The 21,099-nt window shown below is 39.1% G+C and overlaps 1 protein-coding gene across 2 annotated transcripts in view; it reads left to right on the top strand.

The window, feature by feature from the left end:
- LOC124798036 (integrin alpha-PS4-like) overlaps positions 1-21,099 on the top strand; it is a 179,330-nt gene that overhangs the window by 135,734 nt on the left and 22,497 nt on the right. For both annotated transcript variants that reach the window (XM_047261256.1, XM_047261255.1), the window contains exon 18: positions 15,863-15,962. In XM_047261256.1, the coding sequence (XP_047117212.1) occupies positions 15,863-15,962 (100 nt within the window). The remainder of the gene's footprint in view (positions 1-15,862; positions 15,963-21,099) is intronic.

Genomic DNA, 21,099 nt, shown 5'->3' with positions numbered 1-21,099 from the left:
TAATGTAGTTCACACCAAAATCGAAGTTAAAACACTTTAACTGCACTTTGAGATTGTCTGAACTCTCTTTTATGGCCAGTTTGGGTACAGATAAATGAATAATTGTATACTTTGCTCAGCTGACGTTCTACAGTATAGTTTGAGTGTAACTTAACATCGGTGTAATTAATCACAATTATTCAAATGTGGCAAATAAGCAATTAACACTGACACTTAAGAAATCACTCAATATTCTGTCCTTCCACTCATATAGAATTATTAATGTTACTTAGAAGTGGTGGTTGGGAAAGGAGTGAGACAGGGTTGTAGTCTCTCCCCAATGTTATTCAATCTGTATATTGAGCAAGCAGTAAAGGAAACAAAAGAAAAATTCGGAGTAGGTATTAAAATCCATGGAGAAGAAATAAAAACTTTGAGGTTCGCCGATGACATTGTAATTCTGTCAGAGACAACAAAGGACTTGGAAGAGCAGTTGAACGGAATGGACAGTGTCTTGAAAGGAGGATATAAGATGAACATCAACAAAAGCAAAACGAGGATAATGGAATGTAGTCAAATTAAATCGGGTGATGCTGAGGGGATTAGATTAGGAAATGAGACACTTAAAGTAGTAAAGGAGTTTTGCTATTTAGGGAGTAAAATAACTGATGATGGTCGAAGTAGAGAGGATATAAAATGTAGACTGGCAATGGCAAGGAAATCGTTTCTGAAGAAGAGAAATTTGTTAACATCGAGTATAGATTTAAGTGTCAGAAAGTCGTTTCTGAAAATATTTGTATGGAGTGTAGCCATGTATGGAAGTGAAACATGGACGATAACCAGTTTGGACAAGAAGAGAATAGAAGCTTTCGAAATGTGGTGCTACAGAAGAATGCTGAAGATAAGGTGGGTAGATCACGTAACTAATGAGGAGGTATTGAATAGGATTGGGGAGAAGAGAAGTTTGTGGCACAACTTGACTAGAAGAAGGGATTGGTTGGTAGGACATGTTTTGAGGCATCAAGGGATCACAAATTTAGCATTGGAGGGCAGCGTGGAGGGTAAAAATCGTAGAGGGAGACCAAGAGATCAATACACTAAGCAGATTCAGAAGGATGTAGGTTGCAGTAGGTACTGGGAGATGAAGAAACTTGCACAGGATAGAGTAGCATGGAGAGCTGCATCAAACCAGTCTCAGGACTGAAGACCACAACAACAACAACAACTTAGAAGTGTACAGCAATACTTTGTTCTTATTAATCAACATTGTCATTATATGTCACTATTAATGACTGACACAGTCACTGGTATCATGTATAGGATCACATTAAAATATTATCACGAATTGTCACTGAATTATTGAGCAGTAAAAGGTAGAATATGAAACAAGTCACAAATGTGGTATATTTTTTGGTGTATAGTATCAACTGGATTGATTGCAGTACATTTCCCATAAAACAGTATTATGAAAAGAATAGATTGCTTCTCACTATATAGAGGAGACACTGAGACACAGACAGACACAACTGAAAGACTTTTATATATTAAAGAGCTTCTTCTGCAATAGAAATCACATACACACACACACACAAGCACAACTCGCACACACACCTGACCATTTTCTCTGGCCACTGCGGCCAGACTGCAGGCTGCAACTGTGCCTTATGGGAACAGTGATCTGACGTGGAGTAAGGAGGAGGTACGGGGTGGTGAGGGGAAAGATGGCAGGGGAGGGAAGATGTAGTGCTACTTGTGTGAAGAGGCAGGAATGTGGTGGGGACAGGTTAGGGCTGCTAGATCCAGTTGGGAGGTTTGGGGGAGGGGGAGGGAGGGAGTAGAAAAGGAGAGAAGTAGAGAAGGGGAATAAATAGTGTGTGCTTTGGCAGAATAGAAGGCTGTGTAGTGCTGGAGTGGGGGCAGCGAAGGCGATAGGTAGGTAAAGGACTGGCACTAACAAAGGCTGAGGCAGGACCTTATAATCTACCTGCTGACAAAGTCTCCACCACTGTGGTTTCGACCCACAGGGATTACCCAGTGAAGCAACTCTACCAACTGTCATATTCATCCAGTGATCCCATTCCACAAATCCAACAGAAGATCCAGTCACTCCTCAAATTCTTAGGCCCATCTCAGAGCCTCTTTCTTGAATCTATCTCTCTCCTCACCACTGCCACTCACCGCACTCCTGCCTTGGACATGCTTCCTGAAGTTCCTACCTTGTACATGCCTTCTAAAGTCCATAAGCCAAACAACCCAGATGCCCCATTGTGGCCAGGATGACTCATTGTGGCCATTTACTGTATTCCAATAGAGAGAATCTCTGCTCTCATCGACCAACACCTTCAGATTATTACCTATAAACTGCTCTCATACCTACAATACACCAACCATTTCCTCCACTGACAGTTCCTGTTCCTTTATCACATGGCACCCTACTCATCACTGTTGATTTCACCTCTCTCTACTCTAACATCCCCAGTGCCCATGGCCATGCCTCCATTAAACACTATCTTTCCCAACACCTGACTGACTCCAAACCTACAACCTCCTTCCAGCTCACCATGACCAACTATGTACTTACCCACAACTACTTCTCCTTTGAAAGCATTCCCTACAAACAAATCAATAGTACAGCAATGGGCATCCACATGGCACCATCTTATGTCAACAAGTCATTGGCCGTCTAGAGGAATCCTTCCTGACCACCCAGAATCCCAAACTCATCACCTGGTTCTGATTCATCGGTGATATCTTTGTGATCTGGATCGAGGATGAGGACACCCTACCCACATTCCTCCAGAACCTCAACACCTTCTCTCCCATCCACTTCAACTGATCTTTATCATCTCAACAAGCCTCCTTCCTCAATGTTGACTTCCATCTCACAGAAGGTCACATCCATACCTCCATCCATATCAAGCCCACCAAACCACAAGCAATTCCTCCATATTGATAACTGCCACCAATTTCATACAGAGCAGTCTCTTCTATACAGCCTACACTACTGTAGTGATGGGCAGTGCCTCTCCAGATACACTAAGTGCCTCGCTAATGGCTTCACGGGTCAAAATTATCCTCCCATTCTTGTACAGAAACAGATCTCCTGTGCCTTTGTAGTGTAACCATATTTACCTGTACAAATATGACATTGGTAACTGTGCTTCCATCGAATCTGGCTCAAAAATTGATGTCTAAAACTAGATTATTTCAAATGATGTAGGTTACATGAGATTCGAAGTTCACACATTTTAATTGCATTTTGGTGATGAATGAACTAATGTTTATGGCCAGATCAAGTCTCACACATTATAATTTATACACAGATTAACAGTTAGTCACATATTACACTCAGTTGGTGTTCTACAATGCAATTATTTGTGTGTAGTAAAATAACACTGAAGTGGTCATTCGCCCAAGTTCATATGTGGCAAACATACATTTAACACAGTCAAATAATTATTCTTTTAATGCACACTTTCATATCTAACAGACAAATCAGTATGAACAAGATGTCCACAGTAATTGATATTCAGAACTAACTCAGTTCACACTCCAGTATTATTGTCACAGTTTGCATTAGCTATCATTGAAGTTTAACCACATCAGTCAGTAAGAAACAGTCACTGAACCATGGAACCAACTTTGAGACTTGAAATCTAGATTATTCAAAGTATTTTTTCCAACTTTAAACTGTACTAAATTGTCTGCAATACACTTCCAGTATTGGTGAACATGGATTTTGCTCCTTTCAGACTCACTGCAGACTAACTAAAAATGACTTCCTGCACCTCTTGTTTATAAGTTTACTACAATTAGAAATAAAGTTAGCTATCTTGTTTACTGAACTTTCACAACTTCCAATTAAAGAATTATGATTCTGAGGAATTGAATAGTAGAAGAAGATTTGTTGCAGAAACAACTTTACGTACTATGACAATTTCTATTATTTATGCTGACTGATTTGCAAAACAAGGGATTCATCTACTCGATCAGGAAGTTAATGGTCAGGTATATGTTTACATATGAACAATGATAACAAAATCTTAGATTAGTGGTATTCTGTAATTATCATAATTTTTATCAAATTGACTGGCTCATTAACTCCTAGTAAACCAAAAGAATGATAATAAAGTTAAACAGGAGGGGATCTGAATCAGTATTCAAGATCTTTATGTACTGTGAACATGTCATACAGTTGAGCATATTGAATATATTACAAAATGTGGAAAAAATAATATTAATTTTGGGGGCAAGGAAAACATAACAGCTGGATGGAATCCACCTGCTTTGTTGCTCCTCGACTCTCCAATTACTTGTTAGCTTCCACACATTGACCATCTGGCTGCAAAGGAGCACTCCCCTCATGAATCAGTTCCACCCAGGACTGGAGCAACTGAATCACATTCTCCACCATGTTTTTGACTACATCTCATCATGCCCTGAAATGAGGAATATCCTCTCCACTATGCTCCCCACCACCCCCACCCAACTGTGGTACTCCATGGCCCACTGAACCTATGTAATATCCTTGTCCATCCATACTCCATCCCTGCTCCCAACCCCTTGCCTCATGGCTAATATCCCTGCAATAGACCTAAATGCAAGATCTGTCCCATATGTGCTTCCACCACCACCTAATCCATTCCAGACATTTGCATCTCTTATCCCACCCAAAGTAGGGCTGCCAGTGAAAGCAGTCATGTGATCTGCAAACTAAGCTGCAACCATTGTGCTGCTTTCAGCTAACAAGCTGTCTGTCTGCATGAATGGCCTTTGACAAACTATGGCCAAGAGAGAGCTGGATCACCTATTTGCTGAAGTGCTGCCGAATACAATGTGCTTCATTTCAATGACTCTTCACAGCTTGCATCATCTGAATCCTTGCTGCCAACAGCAGCTCTTCTGAATTGTGCAGGAGGAACTCTTCCTTCAATGCATCCTACTTTCCCATGAACCCTTAGCCAGTCTGGCCACAATGGCCTGAGACAGTGGTTATACATGGATGAGTTGTAATAAAATGATAATTAAATCGACACCCTAGCTGCAAACAGGCACTGATATACATCATTGGGGACATGTTGAAAATGTGTGCCCTGACCGGATCTCGAACCTGGGATCTCCTGCTTACATGGCAGACGCTCTATCCATCTGAGCCACTGAGGGCACAGAGAGTAGTGTTCCCGCAGGAACTTGTAAAGGATAGTGTAGGAACAAACTGTTACTTTGAAAACCACATAAAGCTTTAAAATTCGGCCAGGTTGGAATTTACTGTTATTGATGGACTAAGGGAGCAATAGACTTCTGGATTATAAAAAATGTTGCTAGTTACAAATTCAAAATATTTTATGGAACTATTATACTTACACAGATGTGAATCCATTGTTTACATGAATGAGCATCACATTGCTACTTAAAGTAAATTATTAATTAGTGAGTTAATCAATCAATGCTGTGTGTCATTCTATACAGAAAAATTAAGGTAACAAATTTATGTAGTCAAAGTCCAGAATGCCACAGCAGCTATGACAGAATTCACAATGAAAAGTGCCTGCGTCTCCGAACTCCAAATTCAATTATCATGAAAGATAATTAATTTCAGGAAAAATAAAATGCATTATTGTTATGTTGGATTATTGTATTATTGAACCTTATAGGTCCAATTACTGAAATATGTCTCCTACGTTGCACCAAGTCTGCAGAGTTGTACTGCATGAATATTTTCAATTAATGATATTTTCTAATTAAGGTATTGAGTTGCAAACAATTACATTGAAAAGACTGCTAAACACGAAAGCTTATGACCAGAAGGCCTTCTTCTGCATTAGGCAAAACACACACACACATTCACACTAACAGAATCACACACATGTAACCACTGTCTCTGGCTGCCGAGGCTAGACATCCAGCAACTGCACGTGATGGGAGAAGCAATCTGGGCATTGGGGATAAAGAAGAGGCTGGGTCAGGGAGGTGGGTAGGGAAGGGGGACGGTAAAATTCTACTTGTGGGAGCAGGGATGAGATGGAGAGAGAATAGGGCAGCTAGGTATGGTTGAGAGGTTAGACAGAGAACAAGGTGATGGGGAGGGGGGCGGGGGTGGAGGGGGTGGAAAAGGAGAGAAGCAGACAGACTTTGAGTGCATTGATGGAATACAAGCCTGTTTAATGTTGGAATTGAAACAGGGAAGGATATAGGAAGAGGATGACTAACAAAGATTGAGGCCAGAAGGGCCATGGGAACACAGGATATATTGCAGTAAGACTTCCGACCCACGCGGTTCAGAAGAGCTGGTGTTTGTAGCAAGGATCCATATGGCAGAGGCCGTGAAGCAGTCATTGAAATGAAGAATATTGAGTTGGGCAGTGTGCTCAACTAGTGGGTGGTCCCGTTGTTTCTTGGCCACAGTTTTTTGATGGCCATTCATGGGGACAGACAGCTTGTTGGTTGTCATGCCCACATGCAAAGCAGCAGTGTGGTTGCATCTTAGCTTGTAGATCACATGATTAGTTTCACTGGTAGCTGCACCTCTGAGGGGTAGGTGATGCTTGTGACTGGACTCAAGTAAGTGGTGGCGGGAGGATCTATGAGACAGGTCTTGCATCTAGGTTTGCTACAAGGATATGTACCATAGGCAAGAGGTTCGAAGCAGGGCTTGATTAGGGATGGACGAGGATATTTTGTAGGTTCAGTGGGTGGTGGAATACCACTGTGGAAGTGGTGGGAAGGATAGTGAGCAGAACAGTCCTCATTTCAGGATGTGATGGGAGGTGGTCGAAACCTCTTGTCATGCACTGGCATGTACGAATATGGTAGGCAATACAAAGTTGTGTTTCTTGAAGGTTCTTTCTATTCTTGACATGCTGCCAAAATATTAGAAGAAGGCCACTGTTTGGTATCTCTGTATCTTTATTTACATCCCCACACTGAACTTGCTCAGAATGTAATGCATTGCATATCTGTCAATCAGAGTATCCATTCTGTTGTAACATGATTCTTAGGTGTTGTAGCTCACCAGGGAGACTGTCAGCATTTGAGACCACATATGCTCTGTGTACCAGAGAGTGTAAGACACTACTGCATTTTGCAGGATGATGACAGTTTGTGACCTGCAAATATAACTCTGTGCGAGGTGCTTGCAGCAGAAACTGTCTCCCACCATACTGTTAACTTTTCTTCTAACCAGGTCATCCAGGAATAGTAAGATCCTATTTTCTTCCACTTCCATGGTGGACTGAATATTTGGATGGAGTGAGTTCAAATGCTGGAGAGACATAGGTAATGCCTCTAGTCTGTCATACATACTTGGGCCAACCTGATAAATCAGCTGTAGCAGAGCACTGCCTGAACACAGGGCATCACGTGTTAGGAGAAGACTGACATTTTATCCTTGGCATCATCATTCTGGGATTGTGTTTTGAAGAAGGCCATACATATCCATACAGAGGACAATTTTAATAGGGGTGCAGGTTTTCAAATAAGCACTGCCTGGCATCCAGCACTACCCGCCATTAAATGAAAACAAGAGAAACAAGAACCTCTGGTTAATGACCAGACATGTTGCACTGCAGAGGTTTAATTTAGCTGATAACTACAGGAGTGTCCAGCAGCACAGTCATTACCCAGTGTGCATGCATGGAAGGCCTCTCTTTGTCTCTCTGAGGGTGTGCTGTGAGCACCACTATCATCCAACTGTGAGTGCATCCACTCACATACATGTTTCCTACTCCTGGCCTGGCCACACATCTTGCAGCAGTGACAACAGCAACTACCACCACCTGAACATGTTGAACAGTTGTATTTGTTGAACAGTTGAGTTTGTTTAAGCTCTGAGTTTTGTGAGCAACATATTTGAAGCACCTGACAAAACAGCAAAGGAAATGAATTAAAGTGAAACTAAGACATAAATATACTCTGGACATGCTTCAAGAAGTGAATCAAATATCAGCCAAAAACATTAACAAAAGTAGAATGAGGGACGAAGAAATAGTTCAATGATACATGCAAAATGGTGGTAGATGTTAGCAACACAGCCAGGAAGGCGTGGGCGCTACAGGATAGGAAAAATGAAGATTTAGAACATGGCTACAGGGAGACAGAAGGAAACAATCAACGTGCTACCAAGAGAAAAAAGAAAAATTATAACTGGATCAAATGAGATATTACAGACTTGTAAAGAGTATTTTGACAACTAACTGAACTGTACAGAAACAGGCAACAAACTGGAGAAAACTTGCCCAACATACAAAGCAGTAACCAGCAGGTTGAAAAAATTGAGAAACCACAAAGCAGCTGGAAGTGGTAGAATGCCACTGTAATTGCTGACATTTGATAGAAATGTCATGAACAATTGTTTCATTTTATTCTTAACACAATCCAGTTGGGCCAAAGTGAGTTTTGCAGCCCCCAGAAGTCATAAACTTGTTCAACTTCTTTTTGTGGCTCCTGCTTTTAAGATAAAGAAAAAAAATCAGATGACCATCTGTTTCAGAAATACTGCCATCTATTTCAAAAGCATCATAATCAACTTCAGATCCAGATTCTTCAAGTGGCTGCAGAATTTCCTCATCAATCAACCATCTCCCATTTCACACCAAACTTTTGCAATCAAGACAACTACAGAAGCACACTGCAACAATGAATGTTTGGGAATTTATCATGCCTGTAATTTGGTTTTCAAGTTACATAACACTTTGTGGAAGCAAGAACATCCATCTAGCAGCTCTCAGAAGTATTAAAAGAGTGAACAGCTAACTACAAGCCATCACTGCTGGGAAATAATGCATCATGAATTAACAATCATGAAGGCCATACTCAGACATTCCTTGAGTGCTGACAGTTAGGAGAATCACAAAACACCCATAATTTTTATGGGTAGTGAATGGACTGTGTTAAAATTTAGTGAGATGAAAAAGTACCAGATGAATGGGAGGAATTAATCACTATCCCTATATACAAGGAAGGAGATAAAGGAAACTGCAGGAATTACAGAGGAATTTCTCTACCAGTCACAGTCACAGCATACAAAGTACTGTCCCATATAATACTCCAAGGACTAATCCCCTAAATCAAGGGCATAATAGGGGACTACCAGAATGCTTTTTGGAAAAGTAGATCAACAACAACAAACAGCATATTCTGCATCAAGACCATCAATGAAGAACTAATGGAATACAATAAGAACATCCATGGCTTGTTCTTGACTTCATGACAGCCTAAGTTTTGGTGCACAGAAAAAACGGTATGAGAAATGAGAAATCATGGCAGAATATGGCAGCCTTAAGAAATTCATCAGCCTGGTCAAAACATATATGGAGACTGCAGTAAGACCGGTGACATATATGATTAATTAATGTAGGTTAATTCTTACAGAGAAGAAGACAGCAACCAGCCACTATTAATACTGCTATTTATTTAGGTAAACAGCGCCGTTACCAGTTTTGAACTGGCAAGTTCATCATCAGATGGCTGTTCACATGGTATGCAAGATACACTTTACATTATTGTCAGTTTTCGATTTTTATTCTTCCACTGCGGCGAAATATTTTTGGTGAGTTGGTGCTGACAAAGGCACTTGTGTAATTTTTACATCATCATATTGTGCAAAGCACCACACACACACACACACACACACACACACACACACACACACATACACATACACCAAATGAATTTGCCACATATGAAGTTATCACAAAGATTGCAGATTTACAAATAAGTGCTGGATATATTTTGGAATATTCGAAAAATACAATCCTGCAACTTCGCAACAAAATCATGTGGAATTTTCGACGGCAACAACACACCAAAAATATTTTGCCACAGTGGAAAAATAAAAATCGAAAACTGACAATAATGTAAAGTGTATCTTGCAAATCACGTGAACAGCCATCTGATGATGAACTTGCCAGTTCAAAACCAGTAACGGCACTATTTACCTAAATAAATAGCAGTATTAATAGTGGCTGGTTATTGTCTTCTTCTTTGTAAGAATTAACCTACATTAATTGTACACAGCCACAGTCTCATCTGTCAGTTTTAGACAAAATAGTATATGGTTAATTATTGGACTGTTATTTTGGAGCACTAATTTGCTCATCTTTCTTACATCAACAACTTTAATAAGTGACTGCATTTCTAAGAACAGTTCCTCTGTTGTTACTGTCTGATGCACACCTCTTATGACACATTATTTAATTATCAAATAATAGGGAATGTATATATCAGTATCTTTCATGCCAGTACTAGTGACTTCATAGTATTATTAGCAACATCTAGACTCTTTACCACTATTTTAAGCCTGTTTATACCTCAGCTGGAAATGTCTAGCATGTTATGCTTTGCTTCAGAAATAGAGCTGTGGAGCAGCTTCCTAACTGCCATAGGGCGTAGTGTGCCTATATTTTTATTTTTTACATCTGCAGGCAAAGCATATGGGTCAGACATCTTGGGAGATTGGAGGCACAACTAATACTTTGTGAAGTGTTTTAATTATTGTTTATGATATTGACAGATGATGCACACACTTTTTCTACAATAGGTGTTTTTTGAGAGCCATCTGTTCTTTCTGAGACCATGTTAGGGATATTAGAAGCAATGATTTTCTTCTTGTCATTCTTAGGACCTGAACTTACATTCACTGGGCATTTATGGTTATTTGCTACACCCACTACTTCACATAATCGTTTGCATCTGATAATCTGTGATTTCTTCTTTTATTGCATTCACCACGCTTACAGCTGCTGCCATTGGTTTCTCCCACTGTTGCATGTCCTATAAGCACATCTTCCCTTGCAAGTCACTGTAGTCAGACTGCCGCCCTCACCATCCTACCTGCCATACGTGCCATATGGGAAGCAGTCTCTGAGTACCAGAACGACTGCACTTATTTAAGTGTCCAGTTTCGCAAAAGTGGAGATATAATATGCATTAGTTCACTGCTTAATTATTAGTGAGCAAGTACAAATCATCATCATCATCATCATCATCATTATCATCATCATCTTGGACAGTTTCCAGCCTCTGGCTGGGTCTGTATGGAACATAGGCCTTTCCATCATCTTCTGTCTTGCCACCATCTCTCTGTGTTCACCTTGGTCCAGCCTTCTCCTTTCTTCTGGACACATTCCTCTACTCCTCTCAGCTCTCTGTCTCCCGGTCTTACTCTTGGTCCCTTTCCTTCCAGTTTCATCTCTTGTATACTCCTGGGTATCTTCTTCTCTTAATGTGCCCATACCATCTCAGCCTTGATTTCTCTACCTCCTCCTGTAATGGTTCTACCTTCATTAACTCTCTGATCCTCTCATTTCTTAACCTGTCTATCTTTGTCACTCCAATACTGTTTCTCAAGAATTTCATCTCACTAGCTTGTACTTTGCTTTTCTCTCTTCCTTTCATAACCAAGGTTTCGGATGCATATGTCAGGATCGAGACATAGTATGATTGATATATAACCTTTTTACTGATTTGGGGTACATCCTTTCTCCATATCAGGCTTCTGACACTCTTCCGAAATTCTTCTGCTTTTCTCCCCCGCTCGTTTGTTTATCTGGTGTTTTTTCCATCTTCCTGTATCAGGCTTCCAAGATACTTTAAACTCTCCACTCTCCTCAATCGTCCACCACCAATTGTTATTCCAGCTGTTTCTCTCTCCTGCTTTCTTGTTGTGATAATCATCTCACTGTTACTTATACTAAATTTCTCCACACAATTTTCATTACTCGATATAGCCATTGCATCCCCACCACTCCTGCTGCTCTTACCATCTCTACATTTAGCTCATCCACACCTGTTGACTTCCCTCCCTTCATCTTTCCGAGTGCCTCTTCCACTTCTCCCCATGTAAAGTCTTTTTCTATTTGCTGTTCCTCCTCTTTTTTCTCCTCAGCTTGTTCCTCTTCATCTAGGTCTCCATTCGGGTTCAGGAGTTCTTCAAAATACTCCTTCCACATATTCTTGAGTTCCTCCTTATTATCTACATCTTGTTCACTTTTGTTCACCATTCGAGCATAATCTGTCATACCATTCTTCCTCTTATTTTTAATCATCCCATATAATACCTTCCTTGAACCTTCAATATCCTCCTCCATCATTCTGGTCCACTGTTTCAGTCACTTTCTTCTTTCCTCCGCTACCACTCTTTTTGCTTCTTTCTTTCTTGTCTGATACTCTTCTCTTGTCTCTACTGTTCTCTTCTGGAAACACACCCTAAAGGCTTTATTCTTCTTCTGTACTATATCCTTTGTTTTATCATTCCACCAAGGTGTTTCTTTTCTTCTCTTTTGTTGCTTGTCCTCCCACATATTGCTTCCACTGCACTTACTAATGTTCCCTTGAATCTACCCCATTCCTCTTCTACCATTTTTGGTTCATCCTTTGGCATGCTTTCCTTTACTAGTTGTAGGTACTGTAGCCTGCTTTCTTCCTCCTTCAACTTCCACACCCTTATACATCTTCCCTGGTCTTCTGTCCCTTTATTGTCCTTAGTCCCTCTCAGGTTCTTAACCAGCAAATGGTGGTCGCTATCCAAGGCCTCTGATGGTATTACCTTAGTGTCAATGATGTTCCTATTCATCTCACTATCATACAGGAAGTAGTCAACTATCGACTTTCTCTTTAAGTCAGGTAATCTTGTGGCTCTCTCTTTCCCAACCAGAAAGCCATTTCTTTGACAGAATTCCAATAGTCTTTCACCTTCATCATTTTGGCAGCCCCAACCCTCTGGTCCAAGCACACTTTCACAGCCTTGTCTTTCTCTTCCAGCGTGTGCATTTAGATCCCCCATTGCTATCATATTCTTCCTTCCATCTGCTTCTGCATTTCCTCTTCAAACTCTTGCTTCTCCTCAGAAGTGCAACCCACATACACTTGTGTTACCTCTATGTTCGTCCCCTTGAGTGATATTTTGGTCTTCATCGTCCTATCACTTATTCTCTTCAGTTCCTCTATTAATCCATCTCTTACTGCTATTCCAACTCCATTTCTCCTTCCCTCCTCATTTCCATTCCATTACAGTTGGTAGCCTTTCCTCAGTTCTCTCCTTCCTTCTCCTTTCCACCTCGTTTCAGCTAACCCTAATAGGTCTAACTTCATTCTTTCCATTGTGTCTACCATCTCCTCCACCTTTCAAGTCAATTTTTATATATTTAATGTTCCAAATCTTAGTCCTTGTTTATAGCCAGTTTGTCATTGATTAAATCTGTCCCTTTCATGGCCTGTTCTATTTTTGAAAGCAGAAATCATAATCCACTAGTGGCTTGCTGGGCCTACTGTAGCTTCGCCAGAGCCCCATTAGCCATCACTTTTCAGGGTTCCTGTAGGACCTTCACAGCTACTGTAGCAGTCCTGGGGCACACACAGTCCCCACTGTACTTCGCTCCTACAGGCAATCCCCTACTTCATGCTGTTGCCCATCTCCCATGACTTGGATGACGGGCTGGACTTATAGGAGATGAGCACGTACAACTTAATAGCAACATTGATATTGCTCCATATAATGTTTATTAATTTGAGCAAATACAAATTAATAAATGTTATATGGAGCAATATCAATGTTGTTAGTGTGTTCCCACAGAAAGAATTTCAGTCCTGATAAACACCTCCAATCCATTGCCCTTAGCTTAACTTGCTATGTCAAGAACTTGATCCATGTCCTTCATTGCCTCTTCACCATCACTACCCCATTACCACTTCCAACATCAAACTCACCTCATCATACCTTACACACCTGACTAACTATATACTTTTCAGCAATTACTTTAAATTTTAGGGGAAGATATTCAAACAAATCTGTAGCACAGCCATGGGATGCTGCATGGCATCCTCATAAGCCAACCTCTTTATGGGACATCCAGCGGAACTTTTTCTATCCACCTAACATTCTAAACCCCTTTTCTGGTTCATGTTTATTGATGATGGTCTGAACCCATGGTCAAGACACTGTATTTTCATTCCACTACTGACTTAACATTTCCTCTCAAATCCATTTTACCTGGTACTCTTCAGCTCACAGCACCCTCTTTCTGGCTATTGATTACCACATTTACAATGGCTCCATAAAAGCCTCTGTCCATATGAGGTCCACCAAACATCAATAGTACCTCCACTTCAATAACTGTCATTCCTTCCATACTAAAAAGTCTCCCCATACTGTCTAGCCTCTGTGGATGGCTCAACAGGAGTGGCAAAGTAATTCCTTGCCCATTAAACAAAAGTACATACTGTGGATTTCACAAACAGACATTACCCTCCAAATGTAGTCCATGAACACATCTCCTGCACCATACCTACATATGCCCCTAATTTTCCAATTAACACCACAAACTAGTTGCAAAGGAGGACTCCCATTTTTGTCCACACTATCGGTTTGGAACAGTGTATTCACATCCTCTGCCAGAGCTTTGACTATCTTTCATTGTACTCTGAAATAAACAATGTCCTTACCAACTCTTTGTAATTGATATACCACTGCCCACTTGATTTATAAAATATCCGTATCTCATGCTTCCTTCCAATTTCTTGCCACAAGGGGCATATCCTTGTGGTCTATTCCAGTTGAGTCATAGGCAAATCCTATTCTATCAGGTGCAGAACCACATGTGAAAGCAGTCATGTCAATATACCAACTCTATTGTAACTTTTCCAGTGCCCTTTAAGTGAGTGCAACTACCTGAATGAATGGACACTGCTAAACTGTGGCTATGAGTAAAGTTGAGCACTCAGTGTTGCAACACACTGTCAAGCACAACATGCTTGACTTCAATGACTGCTTCACAAACTGTGCCATTCCAAGTACTGTAACTACCCAGGATAATATAACAGTATTAGAGTCTACATTTTTATTAGTCAGCTCTGAAGGAGGACATTGTCAGAAAGCTTACAAACAATTTTGATATTGATTATGCCTGTTTAGCGCTTTACTGCTTCTATTACGTGTAATCCATCCATGATTTTCCAGTGTTGTGTTAATACATTTAATAATGTATAAATGATTACTGAATGATGGCATTCTGCACACTAAAATTGATAGGAATATTGTGAGGACAGAAGAAATAGTTAAAATAATTTTATGAAAAACTGCAGTTTAGGGTTTAATGCTCTGTTTTTTTTAGAATACCTTTGAAACAGAGTTCTAGCTTGGGCAGGGAATATTAGGGAATTTACAGGGTTTTAACTAGAGCACAATGTGACTTGGTATTGTTGCTATCCAATTTAAGTGTTTAGAAATCATGTTCCTTACTCTGGAGAGAAAGAAAGTTGTAAGAAATCAAAGAGGGGGCTATTTAGATCAATAAAGATCTTGATCTAAGTCAAATTTTCAAATAGTTTGACTGTAATTACTAGTGAACTTTCTTTCATTTGTATTTACTTTCTTTAATTCTGGACAAAACCTAGGAGAACAACCCCCCCTCCCCCCTCCACCTTTTTTAATAACATCTCTACATTTTATTTTTCTCCAGAGGAGAGAACCTGTGTTCTGTATGCTACAGACATTCTTTTTGAGTCTTGGATACTCTTATTCAGAAAGGCAGTATAATGATTAAGATACATTCAGGAGATGCAGGCTTTAAATCCTCATCGAACATTCAGAATTATGTCTTCCGTGGTTTCCCTAGTTAGTTAACACGTGTGCTAATATCAGTCCTTTGAAAAGGACACAGCCAGTTTCTTTCTCAGTTCTTGCCCAGTCTGATCTTGTGCTCTACTTTAAAAGAATTCGTTGCCTATAGGACATTAAACCCAAATCTTTATTCCTTTTTTTTCATACCACCTATATCAAATTCTTAGTGATCTTGGTAAGTATAGACACTCTGTCCATTCCATCTTTTATTATGAACTTTTACATTATGTGCAGAGGTTCTTGAAAAAGTATAACTCAATTTTACAGGAAAAGCAGTCATGAGCAGCTTCTTCTTACTACCAACAGCAGCGCAGTTGAATCAAATGAAGCTCTAGAAAAGAAGCGAGTTTTCAGGCATTTGTTTCAGGTAAGTGTACATACATACCCCTACTCACTTAGCAGAGTATAGAAGGAAACCTTCAGGAATGTAAAGTTGATCAGTAATGCAATTGTAAATAAATGTATTTGCAGGAAACAGTTTCTATCCACCACATTAGCTACCAATGTACAGTGGAACTTTTAGCACAAGAGTCAAATGTTGTAAGAACATTATTGTTACTTATATGTAATGCTAAAGTAATATCTAATTCTATGACCATCAAAGTATTTTTGTTTGAATTTCAGGTTGCTGTTAATCTATTAAAGTTAACTGCTGTCTGCTTGTGTAACAATATAAAAGTTGGAAAACACAAAAACCTGAGGATAATTTGTAGATATTTTTGTTCCATCATCATAACTTTGACTGCTCTGATGCCATCATCCATCTCTTCTAGTCTTTTCTAACATTTACATCACTTCATATTGGTATCTACTAGGTTAAACATCATTAATTTATTTAATATATTTTCATGTTTGTCTTTACTTCTCTTCAGTACTTTTTCCTGTGACAAGTTTATATCCTGATTGCCATAGGACATATCACTAACATACACATCTTTTTTTGCAATGATTTTTCACAGATTTGTTTCCCTTGTCTGTTCTTTCTGAAGCCTCTTCATTTCATACTTCATGTGTCTATATTAATTTCCAACATTCCTTTAGGGCATACAGATTTCATCTGTCTGCTGGCTTGTCACTGACTGCTGATTTTGGGGGAGGGATGGCTATATAAAGATAAGTGTAAGAACTTGATGTGGTTTCTGAAAATACTAAATGCTTTGAAATTTGACTGGGTTAGATTTTATTATTTTAAATGGACTCAAAGACTTAAATATTGTTTGTTTATGAAAAATGTTTCAGGTTACTAATTCTCAAAAGTGTACAGAGCATTATTATTATATGTCATCTGAAATCCCCTATTTATGAGTATAACCATCCTGAAATAAATGATTTATGATTCTAAATCATTTGAAAGCTTAATTACCCACTGAATTAGTTAGTAAGAGGTTTTGTCTTATTACAAAAATTTTAAGCAAAAATATTACACTGTCAGAGTTCAGAATTTGCAGTGATTAAAGCAAAATAGGCAATTTAAATTTTTTGGGTCCAAATTTTTAATGTCAATTATTTTGCAAGTTAACTAAATACAGATAATTTCAATTATATTTTCAGAATTTTGGGTATGTCTGCTTCCAAATAATTGGCAACAATACCTCTTCTGTTGCTCATTAGCTCAAAATGTTTTACCATATATGACATTATTGGTACTTCACTTAACTGTAACTTTTAATTACTCAGTGTTCCAATAAAATCAAGTGCCCGCATCTCGTGGTCGTGCGGTAGTGTTCTCGCTTCCCACGCCCGGGTTCCCGGGTTCGATTCCCGGCGGGGTCAGGGATTTTCTCTGCCTCGTGATGGCTGGGTGTTGTGTGATGTCCTTAGGTTAGTTAGGTTTAAGTAGTTCTAAGTTCTAGGGGACTGATGACCATAGATGTTAAGTCCCATAGTGCTCAGAGCCATTTGACCCATTTTTGAATAAAATCAAGTGCATCATTGTTATGAGGAAGAAAAATATAAACTACTGATCTATAAGTTTAAATAAGATTTCATTAAATAACAATTTATCTGTTTCTGTACACATTACATGTGCAACTGGATTAGGAATAGATTGAAAGCATAAAAAAACTTAGCTGTTTTTGGGAGTAGAAAATGTAAGAGAGGGATTAGATTCCAGCTTACTACATTTCATACTTCTACTTCCTTAAGCAAAATTCATCTTTCATCTTCAGAATTTACCTCCAGTTTTTGCTCTTCTTCAGCAACTCTCTTCTACATTTGTTATTTTTATCTTATTTATGCTCTAGATTACCCTTCCTTTGCTCAACCTCCTTGAGTCCATCTGAAGATGAAAAGAACAGATTACCACTCACTGCATAGAGGGGGCACTAAGTGGTGGGCAGGCACAGTAAAAAAGACTGCTAGATATCATTATCTATTGGATGAAGTCTTTCATCAGACAAAGAAAAAACAAAAACTTGCACTTCACACATATGTAACTCACATCCATTTGTTTTATTTGGTATGTGTATTCCATGGATCCATACATGCAAGTAATTCACTTGGATGTGGAATGTGTCAATACAATTATACAAATACAACAAATACTACAGAATAATAATAACAGTACAATAATATAAACAATAGTAGGTATCAATTTTTCTTAATTAGTAGCGAACATTTATCTAGTATTATAATTCACTGTCTAACATTAATATAGTATTGTATCTTTCATTTAATAACTGAATAACAAGATGTATCTTTTTATTCAAGGAGTACATTAAAAGTGTATATGGAAACTTTTAATTATTTCTGGAAAAGAATTCATCTAAGGAGTACAGCGGATGGTCAAGCAGGTATTTTTTTAATGTACATCTGAATAGCATTTCATTTTCTCTTGTACATGTAATATTATTAGGCAGAGCATTCAAAGTCTTAATAGCAGCATACTTTACTCCATCCAGTGACAAATTTTTTACTTCAAAATGGAGATCATCTTTACCTGTAGCATTATAGTTGTGGTATGAACAATGTGTTTCATACTGAGCATAATTTTTAATGACAAAATTCATCAGAAACTATGCTCTGTATGAAATAAATTGTTCATACCACAACGATAACACTGGAGGTAAAGATGATCTCCATTCTGAAATAAAAAAATTGTCACTTGTGCAGAAGGGAGTAACTATGCTGCTATTAAGAATTTTAATGCACTCCTTAATTATAATAAATGTACAAGAGAAAATGAAATGCTATTCAGATATATGTTAAAGGAATACCTGCTTGGCCATCCACTGTATTCCTTAGATGAATTATTTTCCAGAAATAATTAAACACATTGCGACTGTTGTCTTTGGGTGGTAAGGCCCAACTGCAACTGCATCTGAAGTGAGCAGAAATCTTTCCTGGTTTGGGTAGTGGGGCTACAGAAGAGGTATGGAGTGGCGAGGGAAGCGATGGCAAAGAAGAGTTGGTGGGAAATGGTAGTACTGCCTGTCGGAGTATACAAGTATATGATGTGGATGATCAGGACAGTTGCCTGCTAGGTGCAGAATTGGAAAGCTGTGCTGGGGGAGAAGGGAAAGGACAGAGGAGAAAAGTAGAGAAGGAGTGATGACTATGTTGCTGCACTGGCAGGGTAAAAGGAGTATGAAGGGTTGGAGAAGGAGCAAGGAAGGGAATAGGCAGGTGGATGAAAGAGACTAGCAAGGATTGGGGCCAGGACAGTTACAGGAGTGAAGGACATGTTGCAGGGTGAGTTCCTACCTATGCCATTGACAAAGGACCATATTGGTGGGAGAAATCCAGGTGGCAAAGGCTGTGAAGAAGTTGCTGAAGTCAAGCACATCATACTGGATGCCATGGTCAGCAGCTGGGTTGTCCATCTGCTTCTTGGCCACAGTTTGACAGTGGTCATTCCTGTGGACAAGCAGCGTGTTAGTGATCATGGCCACATAGAATGCATAGCATACCAGATTTCCATTGTGTGAAGTATTCATTAGTGGCTTTAGTTAACACTCCTCTACCTAGTAGCTCACAATCAGACAATGAGCTGATGCCATGTCCACCATCTCCTCTGAATGCATAACTAAATTGACTTCTTGTAACTGTTCTCCAATATTCACATTTAGTCATAACTTAGGTTTATGTTTAGTCTGTCTGCTGCAGCAACAGTAACTGGCTCTACTTCCACTTTACCTAGTGATCTCATCTGCACAGTTCTTACTAGTGTTGACAACCAACTAGGTAAAACAGATCTATATTAGCATCAGTGGGAAATTCCTGCAGGGAGATGAGATGCCTTTGTCAACAGAAGGCAGTCTAGCCCAGTAATATCACTGGGGTTTAATTACATCTGCCGGCTTTTCTGTACCACTATCTGTTTTCCAATCAACAGCTTATATGTTGTTACTCTGGAGGTATTTAAAAACTGCCAAATCTGAGTAAAGAAATCACAATTAATTTACTTGAAATCTCTTATTTATGAAATTTTATTGAAACTGTACTGTGCAATTTTCCAAAAACAAACAAATTGCCCCATACCACTGTTACAGCCAAGCTCTTCATGTAAAAGTAAGGCTTCTGAACAATGTTTTAGTTCTAGAGTTTAATAAAATAATTGCAGAGGGAACAATATATTCTGCTAAAAGCAAGTGAAAAATATCTAATAATCATAATGGAAGCTCTGTTTTATATTTGTTTAGATGAAGGCTTTTTTTCCTCCCAAAATATACTCTCTCAATGAGCTGTTATTCATTTATATGTAAAGAATTTATAGCAAAAATGAGGGTAATACACAGAATGCACCACTGTATCTTGAAATTTTAAATTAAGGTATCATTTAGAAGCTAAAGGGTAAAGAGACAAGAAAGACGGTGGAAACTTGGACAGTGAGTTACGAGCTGTTAATAATCTTAATAACAATAATGGTAAATCCTGGCTGGAGCAGTGTGTAAAATAACGCAACAGTAACCACTTACCTCTACTGGGCCGATGGGTGGAGCACAGAAACACATAGCAGAAAACAACATTCACACAAGCTTTTGAGCTCTTGCTCTTTTCACAGCAAATGCACACAAACTCACACACACAACCACACAGACACCTGAACACACACTCTTGTGATCACAGCGAGACTGATTATTGATACTCAGTTATTGAAAGCAGTTGGCTGAGCTGAGGGAGGTGGAGTGGAGGTAGGGAAGGACACAAGAAGGTAATAGCAGGAAAAAGGCAAGTCTTTGGAACATGGTCCATGTTCATGTACATGTGAGTGTGTGTACTTTGGCAGAGCTTGAAAGCTAGTGAGGATGTTGTTTCCTGTTACATGTTTCTGTGCTCCAAGTGTCTCTACACTATAGGGGAGTGATTGCCTTTGCCTTATTTTATGTAATAATCTTAATACATAGATACTAATAACAAGGTAAATGGTAGAACAGAGAAAAATCATTCACGTCCAAGACACACAAAAAAGAAGTGAACTTGTAAAATCAGAGGTATAAGACAGAGGAACAAAAGAAAAAGATCAAAACAATGTTAAAAGATGGAAGAAGAATCAGAAAGAGGGA

Source organism: Schistocerca piceifrons, chromosome 5 (assembly GCF_021461385.2).
Source record: "Schistocerca piceifrons isolate TAMUIC-IGC-003096 chromosome 5, iqSchPice1.1, whole genome shotgun sequence".
Classification (NCBI taxonomy): domain Eukaryota; kingdom Metazoa; phylum Arthropoda; class Insecta; order Orthoptera; family Acrididae; genus Schistocerca; species Schistocerca piceifrons.
This window is presented reverse-complemented; position numbering and strand designations above follow the sequence as displayed.